The 17,387-nt window shown below is 41.9% G+C and overlaps 1 protein-coding gene across 1 annotated transcript; it reads left to right on the top strand.

Moving 5' to 3' along the window:
* Window positions 1-2,615: 2,615 nt before the first annotated feature.
* SOD2 (superoxide dismutase 2) lies at window positions 2,616-10,293 on the top strand. Its single transcript, XM_021540634.3, has 5 exons — window positions 2,616-2,690; window positions 3,830-4,032; window positions 7,536-7,652; window positions 8,261-8,440; window positions 9,783-10,293. The coding sequence occupies exons 1-5, from the start codon at window positions 2,662-2,664 to the stop codon at window positions 9,926-9,928; spliced, it is 675 nt and encodes a 224-aa protein (XP_021396309.1). The 5' UTR covers window positions 2,616-2,661; the 3' UTR covers window positions 9,929-10,293.
* The last annotated feature ends 7,094 nt before the right edge of the window (window positions 10,294-17,387 follow it).

The following is a 17,387-nucleotide window of genomic DNA, read 5'->3' as shown; positions in this document are numbered from 1 at the left end:
AACAGGATAACTTTGTTTTTAAATGCCCGCCTGAGAAAACTGATTTCTTTACAGGTACAGATAATGAAAGAATTCCCTTTAATTCAACATACTTTTATTGCTCAGTAGCAATGAGCTGTGAATTTCAGAACCTGGATTTCTGGTGTTTATTTTCCCTCTACTAGTTTAGTGTTGGTAGCACATGAGCAAGAAGATGAAAAAGCACTGTTCAAGGTAAGAAAAAAGTACTTAGTGGTATATTTTAGGGTGGACTTAAGTCCAGTGTAAATATTTTTCTACTTAAGAGTCTTGTAACTACCAGGTGACTAATAAAATTAATGCATAGGTAGCTACTGAAATAATAAGAAATAGCTTAACTGCTTTGCAGTTTGCTGTGGAAGCAGACTTGTTTGAAAGGAGTATTTCTCAAAAGTTCTAGAACACACTTTTAAAATTTACAGTTACAGTAAATTCTTATAGAAGGGCTTCTGTGGTAGCATTTTTAAGTGGCATAAATTAGTATCTGCAGTAATACTGTCAAAGACAAATGGATGTAATTAAAATGCTACCAGGTATGCTTGTTTGTATTAGAAACATGCTAGCCCATAGGTAGTACCACTGCTATTTTAATTTCATAGGATTCACATCGATGTTCTAAAATCACTTGGTAGTGGTCACTGGAAGTATAAATTCTGTTGTGATACCTCGTTGCTATTTGATTGTTGCTCCTGGCCTTATTGCTTGAAAAAATGGTAGTTGAGTGGTTGAATGCATGAAAGGGAAGTGGCAAGCACCTATACAAAATGGTACTGGCAGCTGGCACCCAAAGGAATTTTTAGATCACAGAAGTCCCTGATCATGATGAATTTTGTTTGATCTTAACATCATATTGCTTATGTAACATGTAGATCTATGTACCTTCTGGATCCTGTACATGGTAAAAAAAATACAGTATTTTGTAAGATGCTTCAAATGTTGATAATATAGTGATCAGATGGTAAAAAGCCTTGTGAGGAAATCTGTGGTTATTAAAAGGCATAGCTCTCAGGTGGTGATGTTTTACTTAAATCAGTCAAATATTACAGGACATTTATGACTTTATCTTCACATGAGGTTTTTATTTTCTAAAGTGGTATGTTGCTTTTAAAGAGTAAATCAGAAATACAAATGATGCCATTAGATTTTTAATTTTTTGGAAAAAAACGGGTAAGACAAGCCATACCCTTTGTCATTCTCTGCTTAGAAGGTGTCTTCTAAATAAGCAGGCTGGGGTGCTTTGTGTTATTTTTTTTTTTTTTTCCCTGAAATGAAAGCAACCCAGCAACTGCCAGTCAATGATAAAAGTAATAATATAATTACATAATTGACTTGCTTTCATGTAACACTTGCTACAAGCATGGGTGCACTGCAGTGTAATACTGTATATGCTAATGCTAATTCCAAAAAGCCTGTTATATTCCTGTTTTTGCCTGGCAATGTGTGTATTATGACACTTAATAATCCTGAATGTAGTTTGTTTTAACAAAAAAAATGACATTTCATTGATCCAATAAATACAATATATTCATCTTTAAAATTAGTTATAATCTATATACCTTGCTGAATGTATTTTCAGTAGTCAGGGATGAAGACACAACTTGCTGATTTTGGACAATTTGCCTTATATCTTAGCTGCTGCTAAAGCACCTATTCTCACTGCTCAGATTCCTGCAGGAGCACTGCTGGCTCATCAGAGAAACTAAACTGCTGTCCTTTTCTAGGATGCCTGGAGAAGTGAGGGATGGAAGCACTGTGTCTTCTAGGGCCCGAGATGCCCTTTGTGGGTCTTTCCAGGTCGAGTTCTTCACAATTGGCAAGATGAGGTTATTTATTCTCAACAAAATTGTTCAGGTTTAGCCCCCACTGAGTTTTTGTCATTTGAATTTTTATAGGCTGGTAAATGTGGGTGCTGTAATATCTTGAGGCTATATGTATTTATTTAGAAAGACAAAGTATGAAGAACTAAAGGTTTTGTGGTAGGAGAGATTAATTCCGCACAATTTAAATTCTACCTGATGGTTTGTCTTGTCTGCAGGGTGCCTCCTAACTGTGAGGGATGAGCTTCTCCTCCCTGACCTCGCTGGAGAGCCAGTTTTTAATGGGTCTTTGGACTCATTTGATTTAAATTGGGTAAAGGACTTTCATGAGCAACAGAGGACGCTGAATTGCTACATGCAGGAAAGCACGTGTTTGGGGAAAACAAGATGTCCAAAAAATGGGTAAAAGAACAGAAACGAACCCCCAAAAGCAAAGCCGTAGACAAAGCCGGGAGCGGCAGCGCTGGCGGTGCCGGAGCCGTGTGAGCGCTCGGCAGGCTTTGGGAGCGAGCTCTGCTGCGCTGCTGTGTCCCGTCGGGCACGGGCACCGCGCGGCATTCTGGCTGTTCCGCCGGGGCGCTGAGGCAGCCCCGCCTCGGCTCGAACTACGGCGGGCCTGAGTTTTGCGATTAGGGTTCCAGAGCCGTTCCGTTCGCAAGGACGAGCTACACCCACTTCTTGAAATGGCATTTCCCCGAATTCGAAGGGCGCGGGGGGCGCGGGGCGCGCCGCCGGCGCCTCGGCCGGGCTCAGCCCCCGCGGCCGGGGCGGGGGCGGGCGGGCCGCGCCTGCGCCGTGCGGGTCGCGCCCGGCTGCAGACGCCGCCATGTTGCGCCGCTTTGCCGCCGCGAGCAGGTGAGCGCCGCGCCGCGCCGCGCGGGGAAGGCGCGGGGCTGGGCACGGCCCACGGCGGGAGGCGGTGGCCGCGCCGCCCTCGCCCTCCGCCGCCGAGCCGGGGCAGGACGGCGGGAGCGGGGGAGGCGGCGGGAGGGTCGTCTTCTCGCCCTTCGGTGTGTGCCCCCGCCATTTCACGCGCAGGGAGGTCGCGCTGCTGCCCGCTGCCCCGCCGGGTCGGCGCCGCCCTTGCGGGGGCTCCTGGCGCTCATCCTTGGGCGCTTTTGCCGCCCGCCGGGGAGCTCAGGCGGCCTGACACGGTGCTGCCAAACCCTCCTGGGTTTGGTGGCCGGGGTCGGGCACCCGGCCGCTCTTCAGGGTCCCGAGGGCTTTGCCGGCCGTGTGTCCCTGGCTGATGGCAAGGTCACCCGCGGTACGACGGCGGGCCTCAGGCTGAGCGTCCTGCCGGTCCGGCGATTCTCCTCTCGGCGTGGCCCTTGTGTCGCATGACAAGTGCCAGGTGTTAAAATAGGGAAGGGTAACACAACCTACGCGGTGTCCGTGCCGGGCATCGCCGTGTGACGCCCCGTGTGGTTTCCCGGTGCCCCTGTGGGGATCGGGAACACATGTCCATGCGAATGCTGGAGAGAGTCAGTCCTGGGAACCCGGTGACTGTGCAGCTTTTATACCTCCTACAGTCTTTACTTCCCAGTGCACGGACCTTGTCGATAGCGAGGGAAGGACGCTTAGGCGACATCTTTGCTTCTATTTTTAATCAATAAAGATTAGGTGAAGCTTTGAATGTCATCAGGTTACCATCATTGCTATCCCTGCTTTTTCCTCACGTGCGTGCTTGGGAGGATACATGAGTCTTTGCGGTGGCCTGCAGGCTGGGTTTGAGAAGCAACAGCCTCACAGTGTAAAGCCCTGTATATGTGACCTTTGTGTGAATTCATCTTTGCAGTTAAGCTGCAGAGCATGCTTGCTTTAAACTCTTGAGAAATGGAAATTTGATTTCTTTGGTTATCACCCCACGTACTTAAAGCAGCTGATCAGAATAGAAGTGTATGTAGTCTATTTCACTGGTAAAGCCCAAGTTTTACTGAGTAAGACTAATTCTGGTTTTTTTTGTTTGTTTGTTTTTTTGTTTTGTTTTCTAGAAGTGGTGCCAAGTTGGTAGCACCCTTGGGGTGCTTGGTTTCTAGGCAAAAGCACACTCTTCCCGACTTGCCATATGACTATGGTGCTCTGGAACCTCATATTAATGCAGAGATCATGCAGCTGCACCACAGCAAGCATCATGCCACCTACGTGAACAACCTGAACGTTGCTGAGGAGAAGTACAAAGAGGCACTGGCAAAAGGTTTGTATCTCCACAATCTGCAGGTGAAATGGAATCTAGTTGGCGTAGATGATACAGAAGAACAAAATAAAAAAAGAAGTGAGATACATTCTTTTAAAAGTTTTGGGTTATGTCATTGCAGTATTGTTAGGGGATGATCATTTATTGAAGCTTCAGTGGTGCCGATAATTGGAAATAAAATGTAAGTAAAAAGCATGAATTTTGTTCTCTGTAGTGCTGTAAAACTAGACGATTTATTGATTGTTGTGGATTTAGTCCATACTCCATACTTGAACCGAATAAAGACTGAGTCAGTAGGAAATCGCAGTCATTTTGTTGAACAAGTACTTTGCAATAAAAAGTTATTAGCAAAATTAGATGAAGTGAAATTTGCGTGCCTTGATAGTTTTCACATCACATGCTCTGCTCAGTCTTGGTAAATAATCTCAGTTGCCTACAAGTTGAGGTAAGACAAACATGCAGTTAATACATAGAACACACAGTGCAGAGGCCTGAATTTGGGTGTCAGTTATATCACTGGGTCAAATTAAGGGGTTTTGTAAGTAACAAGCCCATGTGAGACACAAAAATATGCAGGAAATCATTGTGGAATTTTTTTTTATGATCCCAGAATTTGAGGTACACTGCCTTTTGCAAAAACTTTGCAGATGTAGCAGAGCTACGTTGAAACATGAGATGTGTTTTTTCCAAACTTTGAGTCTTTCAGTTGGACTAATAAAAGTGTGTGAAACAACTTGTATGCCTTTTTAAGAAGGTGGAATATTTTCTGTTTTTTTCTGCTGTTGTGATGATCCATGATCTTCTTAAAAGGTATCAATTTATCTCAAAGAAATGATTACTGTATAGACTCATTTCTTTCTGCTTGCAAGGTGGCTTCACAGTGGAATTTAACTGCTTGGACTTCGGTGAAAGTGCGAATTGCTGATATCTGAGAAAACCTGAACCATGTGTTCTTTGATAATTAATTGCCAGTGTATTTGATTAGAGAATGGGGCTTTTCAAGTACTTCAGTGAACCTAAAAATAACTTGTATAGTCTGAACTAATGAACTAATGAGATTCGATTAAGAATCAGGTGATCAAGAGTGACTTCCCTGCCAGTTGCAGATCAGGAAAGGTGTATTCTGGAGATGTAATTAATGCAAACACAACGGGGAGGGAGCCTGAAGTGTAAGAAGATAGTGTGTCTGCTGCTTCTGTTCCTGATGCTATTAAATGACGTAAGGTTCAGCCACTAGTGGAGGCAGAATTTCTGGTTATCAGAAGCATCTGCAGTGTTGTGGATCCTTTGAGTTATTTTTTAGGAATTACAGCCTTTGATAGCATCTCATCACTTGCTGTTGAATGTTTTGTACTTAGAGGTAGAGATTAATTTTTCCTCAAGGATTCTGCAAAGATTATTTTCCAAATTGATTACTTATTGGTTGTGGTCATTCACACCAAAGCAGACAAGTAAGTACTTGGAATATTCATGATTGTGCAGTTTGTTAATTTGTTTTTTTCTTAATTGGTATCTCAGTACACTATGTGCAGTATTTTCACCCTCATTAGAAAAGATTCTAAGTCTGCAGTGCTACCTCATTCTGTCAATATTGTCATTATTTTTTCATACTGAAACTGAGCACAGTTAAAAATCCTGGGCTGTGTATCAGTGTTGGGTTACATAGCACATCTGATCACTATCTAATAACTTTTCTGGACAGCAGAAAATGTCTCTTGTTCAGCAACAGAAAGTAATGTATTCTCTTCAGATTATCTTTGACATGTTCTTCAGTAATCTATATTTGCATAGAGAACTCAAAGCCATCCTGTTGTCTTACATTGTCAGTTCATTTGAAAATTAATTTACATTTCTGTGACAGTGCAGGACTTTGTTTCAACATAATCTGGTCCTGACACTGGCCCATCAAAATGTGTAAGATTTTCTAACTGAAGGATATGAACTTGAATCTTATTTTTGTTGAAAGCTTGTTCCTACCATAGTTTTCCCTGCTCTTTTTTGACCATCATGCAACCTGTGATTGCACTTTTACAAGGAAACAAATGACTTTAGCTGAGAAACTGAGCTGACTGCTCTCTTGAGCACCTTTGAGCTTCTTGTCTTGGTTTACTGACTTGTCCATGGATTCTATACCAATAAATTCCAGTATACTTTTGCTGTAGCTTAAGGGTAATTTACCCCTTTTCTATTGCTTTTTTTTTTTTTTTTCCAGTGCAAAGTTCAGCAGCCCAAATACTGTTTAAGGCCAATGGTGAAATGCCAACTCTGGTTTCTAATGGTCCTGAGGAGTGGATTCTTCTAAGGAGTGGTGGAATAAAGAGCTATGAACACATTAAAGTCTTTCTAAGTTACCTTTTGATTTCTGGCTTGCTATATGTTGTATGCTCTGGATGAACTTTAAAGTGTCATTAAGGCATGCAAAATTCAGAGCAGATGTCTCAAAGATACCATCTGAAGGACCATGAGAGACTTCTTATGCTTAACCTGATACCTTAATCCAGCAAATAATATCTTTACAAACAAAGCATTGGATGCTTTGTTTCAGTGCTGTTCCCCTCTATGAAGGTTGTGAGGAAATGCTGACAACATGGAATCCTGAATTAAAGCCTTAGTAACAGCTGTGCTACTGCTTTGAGGTGTACTACTTCTTTGAGGATTGTCTTCACGTCTTTGTTGTTGAGGTGACTCAGAAAATTTCTACAACTTAGTCCTGAGAGTGGAGAAAACAGGTCCCCCACTGATTCCTTACTAAAGAATGTACTGGAGTGGTGGAAAAAGCTTTAAAAACGTTTGAAATGCTTCAGTGTTTTTAAAAGCCAAAATAGTAATGAAAAGACTTGTTTTGAAGTGGTGCAACACTGTTCAGAGACACAAAGCACCAGTGAATTCGTTAAGGAATACAGCATTTTGTGGAGGGAAAGGAAGTACAGAGCTGTTTGATCTTGGTTTCAGATGCAGAATTCTGTCATGTATAGTAAAATGACGTGGATCACTTTTCTGTGAGTACCTCCTTCCAAAAAAACCCCAAATGAAACAAAAGGTAGGAAGGAGAAGAACATTTTGTGTATGTGCTCACTGTACTTAATGACTTTTCTCAAGCAGAAGCTGTTTGCCCTATAAATTGTTTGAAGAAGTTTAAAAATGCTTAGTTTTCAAATTTACATTCGCTGGGTCCTCAAAAAGTTCTGGCTGTCCTTGTTGCTTTATTCTGCTGTAGAATGGCAGTAGGTCTTAATTGTGTAGTATGGGCTGCCTGATAGCTGCAATATTGCAGATCACATTACAGCGTAAAAAAGGTCAAAGATAATAGGTAGTAAATTTTTAATAGGGTTTGTCTGTGACTGTCTAAAATGTGGATAACAGTACAAACCTTATGTTTTCCATTTGTACATTATATGTTGTAGAAAGATTTTGGATATCAGTGGAGGCCTAGTAGGAACTTCCTGCCTGTTATGGTGATGATAATGTTTTTACTTGTGTAGTTTTATTTTCTGTATCCTTAGGTGATGTTACCACTCAGGTATCACTTCAACCTGCACTGAAGTTCAATGGTGGGGGTCATATCAATCACACCATCTTCTGGACAAACCTTTCTCCTAATGGAGGAGGGGAACCCAAAGGTTAGTGCATGTTACAGTGGTTTATTGCATTAGTTTTAATTAACAGGTGGAATTGATGATCTTTTCTCTCTTTAAAGGAGTCTAAAGGATCTTTATTTTTCAGAGTTAATTCACATTTCTATGTGACAATTATCAAAATTCTGAGGTATTGGCGGGGGAGGGGGGGATGGAGGTAAGCCAAAAGAATAAAAAATGAGTAATGTACAAAGTATTTTTAATTTCTAGAACTGATTATGTATACATTGCAAAATACCTGGCTACTGCTGTATATACCCTTGCCACCTTCATAAGAGAAAATAGTTGCACAAAGCCATACTGATTAAATTGCCATATGTACTTGGTTCACAGAAAGGGAAGAAATGTGCTGCAGACCCACTCAGCCTAGTGGCTGGAGTTAGTCTCCAGTTTGGATAGGGATAGTTTAGCAGTTAAAGCCTGAAAGAAGGAATCCCCTTGGGGAGGATGGAGTACTGATTACCTAAAGTGACCTGCAATTGAAGGTAAAGGCCCTTTAGTACAGATATTACAAAAGCTGTTGTGATAAACTTGGGAGGTGTTGATTGAGGTTTATATACCTGTGATCTTTCTGTGCTTTTTTTCTGTTAAAGGAGAACTGATGGAAGCCATCAAGCGTGACTTTGGTTCCTTTGCAAACTTCAAGGAGAAGCTAACAGCTGTATCAGTTGGTGTTCAAGGATCAGGCTGGGGGTGGCTTGGCTATAACAAGGAACAGGGGCGCCTACAGATAGCAGCTTGTGCAAATCAAGACCCTTTGCAAGGAACAACAGGTCAGGTTTCTTTCCTTCCCCTCTGCCTTCTGTATGTAGATTTGATCGGCAAGTGGATGACATCTGAAAAGTGGTTTGTGAACAATGTTGAGAAGAAATTGATGGATAAATTGATTGGAAAAACGAAATGTCTCTTCTAGCAGAAGTGAAAATTCAGTTTTTAGAGCAGCATTTGTAAAGCAGGACTTAAAAACTGTGAAGAGCAGAAGCATTGTGTCCTTCTAATCCAAGGAAAGAAAGATGTGCCATATTGTGAAAGTGCTTTTTGCTTGCAGAATATTTTAGCTTCAGCTTCCTTGGAATTCTGAGTAACTGGAATAGCTTGAACATATCAAGCAACATTAAGCCTCTTGTCTTCAGATTTTTTTTTCTCTGGCAGATGAGCTCTTCACAGTGTTGTCAGTGGGGACCAAACAACACGAGATGGGAAGATGAACATCATAACTCTTGTTCCTATCTAGACTGAGTTTAAAATGGAGCCTTATAATTTTCTTCCTTTATAAGAGTAATGAGTGTTAACCAAATTAGTCTATGATGTGGTTAAGTGTTACAGCTGGACAAGCAGCATAGTACTGGCAGTGATCTCTTTCCAAGATATTCTTAACTTTCTTAGAGAGACATGGAAGTGGTAGTGGCATGTTGGACACCCTTCACAGAGAGAAGAGCTCATGACCAGTAAGAATCTGCCTGTAGTGTCACTTTGTCCAAATTTTGCAGATACCTTTAAAACACGTTTAGCAGAATTCATAGAGAAGGGCAAGGAATTTAATGTATTGCCAGCAGACTTGTGTATTGCCTATCAGCAGGGTGAAAAGAAATTATAGATTTAGTATAGGGACATAGATTATAATGTGGGTGAATTTCACCCTCTCTCCTGTGAAAATTTACCATTAAAAATTCAGTGACAAAGGTATTACAGCAAAAAAACAAGGAGGTAATTAGGCACTTAACAAATAGCCTGTAATTAAAGTATTGGAAGCAAGCTGGCATAGCAAGAAACCTTTATAACATAATTTTTCGTGAATGTGCTTCCAATATGTATGCAAAAGATAGAAACCTTTCAAAAATTACTTAATCTGGTTTCGACTATGTCTTCAAGACTGTTCCAGAATATTTATAGATGTGTTTACCCAAGGCTGCTCTTTAGAGTTTGTGGTGTGTGGGTGTGTGTGTGTGCGCACAGTTTTGTAAAATATTGCAATAAGGACCAGTTTGCTGCAGAGCTTTGTCTTCCTGCAGAGTAATATTCAAAAACTGGGTACTAATTGAAGATGTAATGTAAAACTTTACATGTAAAGTGTGTTTTCATACATTTACAAAATTTATCCCCTTTTTTTCACAGGTCTCATTCCTTTGCTAGGCATTGATGTATGGGAACATGCTTATTATCTTCAATATAAAAATGTTCGACCTGATTATTTGAAAGCCATCTGGAATGTGATCAACTGGGAGAATGTATCTTCAAGATATGCAACTTGCAAAAAGTAGAGTGGAATTCTTGCACAGACTACTAAAATGTCACCAGTTCTACTCTGATACCACTCTTGTAGTGCCTGTGGCTTACAAATGAATTGTTCTACCGCAGAAAGCACTTCACTCATCCAACAAAAGCATTTCATAATCAAGCAAAGTGTCTGCTTGTTTAATTCTGTGAAAGGTATTTACTTACAGTTCTGAAGCTTTAAACTGTTGGGCAACAAAGGGAGGCACTTTAATCTGCTCCATTGCATATAGAAACATAGGTCACCTTGCTGAAGCTTAATGGATTTCCTTGTTGCACTAAAATACCTAAGTGGAAATATGTGCTATTGTTACTATAAACAAATAAAACTCAAAAGAAGAATCTTCTATAACTGTCTACAAGAGACTCATTTTCAGTAATATCTGGTCTAATTACTTGATTTTAAAAAAGTTGGAAGAGAAAAATTACTTTCGTAATTTGTTGTATTACAGACTGCAGAGCTTCCACAGAGGTTAAAAAGATAAATTATAAAGGGGAAATAGGTGCTGCTATGCCTGCCTGATTGACTGTCTTCAGTCATCCCTACCCCTTCCTGCATTTCTTATGTGAGGTCTTCTATCACACTGATGCACCAGTGTTGGAAGCATTACTCTGGGCAGAGATTACTGTACTGGCTCAGGCAAATTGTTCACATAGGGCCTGAATGACAGCATGTGATACTCATTTCATACTAACTGTTCAGGTATGTCTTAAACCATCCTTTAACTAAAGGGACTGATTGCATGTATATATCAAGTATGAGTTGTCTCTGCACAGCCATGTTGCTGAAGCAGTAGTAACAAATTAAACCTGATGCTTGAAGCAGGAAGGAAGTAACCTATATGGTGTAACAGAGCATGCCCATGGTCTTGAAATAGTTGGTCTGTTGTACTTACTGTGCTGAAGGAAACTGGAGTTTTTTCCTTTTTCCATACGGTGAAGTACCACATAGGAGAGATGAAAAACAAACCGGTGGAGTGCTGCTCAATGTGAGTGACTGCTGAGGCAGGGCTTTGTTGGCAAGTGCTGTAGTGTGTGTGCTGGACATCCTGGTGCTGCACATTCCAAAGGAGCAGCAGGAAGATATGCCTGTAGACTGGTACTCTGGAAAGGAGTGCTTGAGCTATGGAAGAAGCTTGAGTGAGCTCCAGGTGGTGAGGCTTTAAACCACGGAGGGCTCCTCAAGCACAGCCAACATTTGCTGAGGTTCTAAAAGCAGTAGTGTGAGACCCAGCACATGCTGGTAGGGCTCAGTTTCTGCTGTGCACCAACTTAAGAAAAAGTTAATTCATCTCCTGCTTCCAGTCATCTGGTGAGTCAGTCCTGCTACCTTGTGTCCTCTCTAGGTCTGAATGTGCAAAGTCCTCAGCTCTATACAAAAAGGAAGGGGAAGATGAGAATCTAGTAACTGTTGGAGGCAAATAGTAGGGACAGTGAAGCAGTGAAAGGTATTTAATGCATGTTCTGGTGGACAACTGATCCACCAGAAAGGACAAAGATTTCTTACGTGGAAGTAAGAAGTAACAGCTTGCTTAAACGGTCTTAATTCCATACTGCTGTGAAATCTGGAAAAAGTTCTTGTGGCACTATGAGGTGGAGTATGTGCCTGTAATTTAGCAACTGTGCTAGCAAAGCTGTTGATTGGGCAATGAGAGTGCATAAGCCTCTTACTGATTTGTGTTAGGCAGTAAACTCAGAATTTTTGCTGAGAAGTAGCACTTAAGTGTTAGAGTGGTTGCTGTGGAGGTTCGTAGGTCTGTCTCTCCCTACATGAATTGAGAAACAGGAAGGGAAAGCCTTACAGCTGATCTCAAATGGCCTCTGTGGACAAGTCTGAGACCCATTAGTCAAACATGAAATTATCAGTTTGTTCTATCTATTCCTAACGCCAGTGGTAAAAATAGCTGTGTTTAGTCATCTCCAACCAGAACTGTGCAGAGTATCATCAATGAGCATGGGATTATGTGCAGACTTGATCTGCGTGACAGGAGCAATGAGTTTGCAAATTTCAGTGCTGGATTAGTCTTTGACCTGGACCAAACAGAAGAGTTGCAAAATTGTATCCTGACAGACCCCAGGGCTTAGCCACCTCACTGATGAAGATGCTGTGTTTGTAGACACAGTTAATTTGTGCATAGGCCACATTATGTTAAAATAAAAACTTGAAATAATTTTCAAGGGGAAAAAAAGTGCAGAACCTAACCCAAAACCTAGGAAATGATAATGTGTCATGAGCTGAAAGAACAGGGTGCATCAGGGAATCTCATGATAAATACTTCCAGGTACACACAGAGACTGGCTTGCACAGTGCAGATTTTGGTGGCCGAATGTTTTTCAGAAACATGCAGTTGGGTCCAAAAGGGCAATACGCTGCTGAGAAATGGCAGTGCACGTTTGTGACTTTTGCTCACCCATAAAAAGATATTTGAAGGCTAATACGAATCACAAAGTGTGTGTATCTCATTCTGTACCAGAAGAGATTAAAGTAATTCAAGGCCAGCCAAACCAGCTTTCCTGCCAGCCCCTGTAGCAGGCCATGGGGGTGATACCAGGACCAGCCCCAGTGAGCCCTCAGGATGGCACCTTCATCCTGCTGGGAAACAGCAGGGGTCTGTGGGTGCCTTTACTGAGCATGCAGAAGTGGAAATACATCCAAGAGACTTTTCCCATCCAGCTTCTGATTGCCATTGCCACCTTACAATTTTTTTTATTTTACCCTTATCTACAGCATGGATTAAAAACCCCCCAAAGTAGTAAACCCCTAAACTGTCTCCAGAAAATACTGACAGTGACACAACTTGTGAGTTGGTATGTTCTAGATATTAAAGCCTCTTTTTTTACTGAAGACTTACTTGTCTTTATTTCGCATTCAAGAATTTAGTTGTCTCTAGGTAGCAAAGTAGGTTTAAAATGCCACAGTGCCATTCTGCTAATATTTTACATGCCTGTTGGATTGACCTTGCAGAAGTTAATCATTACACTACTATAAAGTGAAAGAGTTGTGTTTGCAGTCATGTCTAATACTGAAGAGATAAAAGTACTGGTAACTTAGTAGGCTTAACCTGCCTTTTTCTTTTGCTTAATAATTAAAAATAATGTTCTCATGTTTCGTCATAGCTGTTACTCTTGTTGATTCAGAAAGCAAAGAGTTCTGTGGTGGGAGCATGTGAGTGCAGAGCTGAAGCAGCTCCAGTTCCAGAGACCCAGAGCTGTGCCTTCCCCACTAGGTGGGAGTGTCTGTCTGTCTTACTCCACTGACTTCCGAGTTGAATTTCCGAGAGTCAAGTTAGGAACTTGGCTGGGTGTTCTCACTGTTCAGGAGGGGATCTCTTTGGATTTCCACTTTCTAAATAAAGTGACCCTCTTCAGTGAACAGTGCAGAAGGAAGTTTATGGTAATACATACAGTCAAATACAGAATTTACTGTAACTAGAGCCAGGCAGGCAGAGGCTAGAGGGAGGTGCTCTTAATTAAAATGAAGATGCTTCTAAGTGTGTTTGTGTAGGGACACACTGTACATGACATCCTGAATGGTCTTTCAAGTCCAGAGACCACAGATTTTACTGCAGAGAATGAAGCCTGTCCATTGCTGTAACAATTAAGCCAAGTCTGCAGGGATCACACAACCTGAGGCACGGAGCTTTGCAGTTACAGCTGTGCTGCTTTATAGGGCTGCTGCTGCTGCTTGATCTTCTCACCTGAAGAGATGGATAGACCAATTAGCACAAATTGGTAAACCCACTGCCTGCACCTGCCAGAGCTGGTGGTGGAGCCACACAGCCTTGTGACCCCACAGAAGCAGCTTTGATGTGTCCTACAGCAGTGTTTTAAAGCATGTCTGCATTGATGGAAAATCCCTGGAGCTCAGAGAACTCCCTATAACAGAGTACTTGGGAAGTCTTGACTTTAGGGCTGTGTGAAGTGACCAGCAGTGCCCATAGTTATGGCTCCTGTTGCATATAAATTTGAAGAAGAAATGACAGTTTTCCGAAAGTATTTATTTCTGTTGAACTGTGCAGAAACATAGAAAAGTTGCTGGTTATTGCACGTGATATTTGCAGACAAATTGGAGGCTTTCAGAATCTGTCTTCTTGTAAGGGAGTTTTGTCCCAGTTGGAAAGGTAAAATTTTAAGAAGTCCTGGTCTGTCCAGTTAGACTGTGATTCCTTAGTCCTTTCTTGTTTTCATCGCCCTTTTTTCTGTTCTCCCTACCTCTCCTGAGTTCCCTTATTGAGCTCCACTTTCTTTGGAATGTGCTCTGCAGTTCTGTTCCTTGCAGCTGTGTTCCTTCTCACCCGCTGCTCCATAGTGCTGCATCTTAAGGGCTTGTCCTTTATGCTACTGGCACTAGGACTGTAGCTCTAAAAGGTCACATCTAGAAGCAAGTAGCATGGTGATGCAGCTTTGAAACACTAAGAATATCGCTGCACAGGAATTACAGTTTTGCCTTGTTTTTGTACGAGAAAGAAGTTTTTACGGAGTTAATACAAAAAATACCACTGACACATTAAAGGTCTGCAAATCAGAAGGCAAGAGAAAAGAATATCTGTTCATTTAAACATCATGATTTGAAGGTAATCTCACAATTCGGAGAAGGACTAATTTTTACTATTTCAATATTTGAACTTGACAGGAAATGGTGATGTTGCAACCCTTGTTTTGCCTCTAGAAGTTCAGACCTGAGGTAGTTAAAAGCAAAGTTTTCAGGAATTTTGAAATTTGGCTGTGGTCAAAACTGGATAGAATTGACAACTTGTCAGTGTTTCCAGGAATCCAGAAGCTCCCCAGGCCCTACAGCTGTCAGGGAAGTCTGGTGTCTTGTCTGCCAGGGCAGCTGTTGTGGGCTTAAGGCCTCAGACTTCTCTGAAGGTCATTCACATAGAGCTGTTTCAACCAAAACATTTTAGGCTCAGAAAGGAATTGTTAAAGAAAGCTCTCTGTCTATGTACCTGTCTTCTGACTAAATGCTTCACTGGGTATTTCCAGCCACTCTAGCAGAAATAGGGAGGAGAGGGAATGCAGTCTTTCAAAGGAAACATCATCAAGCTGTCTTTGATTTCTCCCTCCTGTAAAAGATGCACACAAGCCTGGCCAGCCTTCCTGGAGAAGAGCTTGACTCTTGGGCTCCTTGAGTGTTTGAGTTTGTTTCGCAAGTCATTGAGAGGAATGAACTTGTGTCAGAAAGACTCTAACTTTTTCTTCCATCTGGGCTCCCCCAGCTCTTCCTGGGTTTAATTGCAATAGGTTCTACTGGTATTTGCCATTAAATGCATTCATTAATTTCTGTTTATTTATTTTTCTTATGAAAGAATAAGGGTCACAAAACTAAAGCTCTCACATGGGCTTTTTGGGGATGAAGGGATATTATCTATAAAAGTTTAAGTGTAGGACTTGGTGCTTTTTTGCATAACTAAATAAAATGGGAACAATCAACTGGAATTAGCCTGTCTGAGGGTCAAATGCTCCAATGGGAGTTTTCACTTGCCTTCATGAGATCCAGGTCAGTTAAAAGCAGCTCAGGGCCAGAATTGCTGCTTTTTTGTATTACCTAGCTGGGAATTAGAGTTGTTCCTGGATTTTGTTTCACTAGAATGTAAGCCATAGCAGTTAAATTTTGGTTGTTGGCCATCTACTGATATTCCTTTCTGTCCCAAATGCTGTCTTTCCAGCTTGTGTGAGACTATGCAGTGCACAGAGTATGTGAGTGGCAAACCCATGTCTTGTATAGGGAAAAGCACAGGATATTAAGTGGAACTAAATGTTTTTTGTTTCACATATGGCTGTCTGGCATAGATACTGTGGAAAGGATAGAGGTGTGGGCTAATGATGAGGGGTCAGCCTTGAAGCTGATCCTTGAAACCAACATCTGCATCTACTGATTCTGAGCTGACCTGCCCAAATTTCTCTCCAGCAGGCTCTGATGTCAGCTTCATTAGAAAGCAGCATGTTTCCATTGCCTCAGAGAAGTATCCAACAGCTAGATCATGTTGGAATGCAGAACTATCCCAACAAAGCCTTCTTTCCTTTGCCTGAGCATTTTGCATCAGCAGCAGTATGTCACAACAATGCAGTGATCTTCCTGCTGTATTTTTTTATTCCAAATCTCAAGCAGTTCACTGTAAGGAAGTTATGCATGGGTAGAAAAAAAGCAAAGCTTCCTATGTCCAGCTGATGAGCTGTCCCCAGGTACTGCATCCAGGAGCACATTTTTTAAGCAGTTGCAAAGGGATTCTGTGGATTGCACTCTTGGGCTGATCCTGACATCAGGACAGCAATACGGAGTAGTCCTAGTCTGGCTGTTACTCACTTGGAGCTTCTTGCAGAGTCTAGGCTGGACCTGGCATCTGAAAATCCTAGTCCTGCCTGTAATCTTTAAGCATTACAGTTTTGAGGGAGCTAATATGTGTATGTGTCTAAATATACAAATATGATTACAAACTTATCTCTGTGTGTGTCATTCTGTTAACCTCTTCTGAATGCTTGGATAAAAAAATGGCAGAAAAACCATCTGGTTGCACTCACTCTTGCAAGCCAACATCTGGCTGCCAGACCTGAGAGGCTGTGTAATCCCTGCTCATGTGGTTTCCATGCTTTGATTCCCCACTACAACTGAGTGCTGCAGAGGAACTTGCCCCTTGTGGCAGAGTGTGATCTGACAATGTGTTGGAAGCCCAGAAGGAAGTCTACCATTAGATTTGTTTACATGGAAGTGTTTCCAGGTTAGTCCAAGTGGTAGTTTTTGTGTATGGCTTTCCTAGTGCTTCATCACTAAAGCCTTGGCCTTAAAAAGCTCTTTCTTGGGCTGGAACTGTGCTTGCAGTTACCCAGATATATTGTAGAGGTGAAAAGTCAGTCCTGCACGATGAATGTGATAAAAGTGAATAGTTCCAGTTAGCCTCTGAACTGAAAGTCAGGAAAAATATGCTTTGCTTTCCTTACATACCACACACACGTGCAAGGAAATGAGACCTTGTGTATTGCCTCTTAGATTTATTTGTGGATGGATGAATGAAAAGGATGGGATGATAGTGCAGTTCATGCAAAGAAGAAGGATGTAGGTGCTGGAGTGTTGCCTCTGCTCTATGGGTAGGCACTTCGGACTCTCCAAAATTCAGGAGAAGAGCATGGAATTCTTCCTCTGCTGGCATGGGCCTGAACATGTATCTCCCACTGGTGTGTCCTGTCTGCCATGGCAGGAGCATTTCAGAGGTGATGTATTTTGAGTTCCTGCAGCCAAAATGACTGAACTGCTTGATCGCTGAGGTAGTCAGGCAAAGGTGACCCCCTCCAGACCAGTGCCCAAGGTACTCCCCTAACAAGGAGAACCTGTATATCAAAAAAATACTATGGGCAGAATCCTGACTGCTTAAGGGGAAACATCTGGCCTCAGCATGATCTTGTTCCACTAACTGAGCCCCACATCCTCTTTTCAGCTCCAAGCATTTG

The sequence above is a fragment of the Lonchura striata genome, chromosome 3 (genome assembly GCF_046129695.1).
Source record: "Lonchura striata isolate bLonStr1 chromosome 3, bLonStr1.mat, whole genome shotgun sequence".
NCBI lineage: Eukaryota > Metazoa > Chordata > Aves > Passeriformes > Estrildidae > Lonchura > Lonchura striata.
The sequence above is the reverse complement of the archived record's forward strand: the minus strand, read 5'-3'. Positions and strand labels throughout refer to the sequence as shown.

Bases quoted from the DNA above. Each gene is read 5' to 3' on its own strand.
- SOD2 (XM_021540634.3), top strand. From the start codon at position 2,662: ATGTTGCGCCGCTTTGCCGCCGCGAGCAG. The intron at 2,691-3,829 runs GTGAGCGCCGCG...TTTGTTTTCTAG, and splicing joins CGCTTTGCCGCCGCGAGCAG to AAGTGGTGCCAAGTTGGTAG. The intron at 7,653-8,260 runs GTTAGTGCATGT...TTTCTGTTAAAG, and splicing joins TGGAGGAGGGGAACCCAAAG to GAGAACTGATGGAAGCCATC.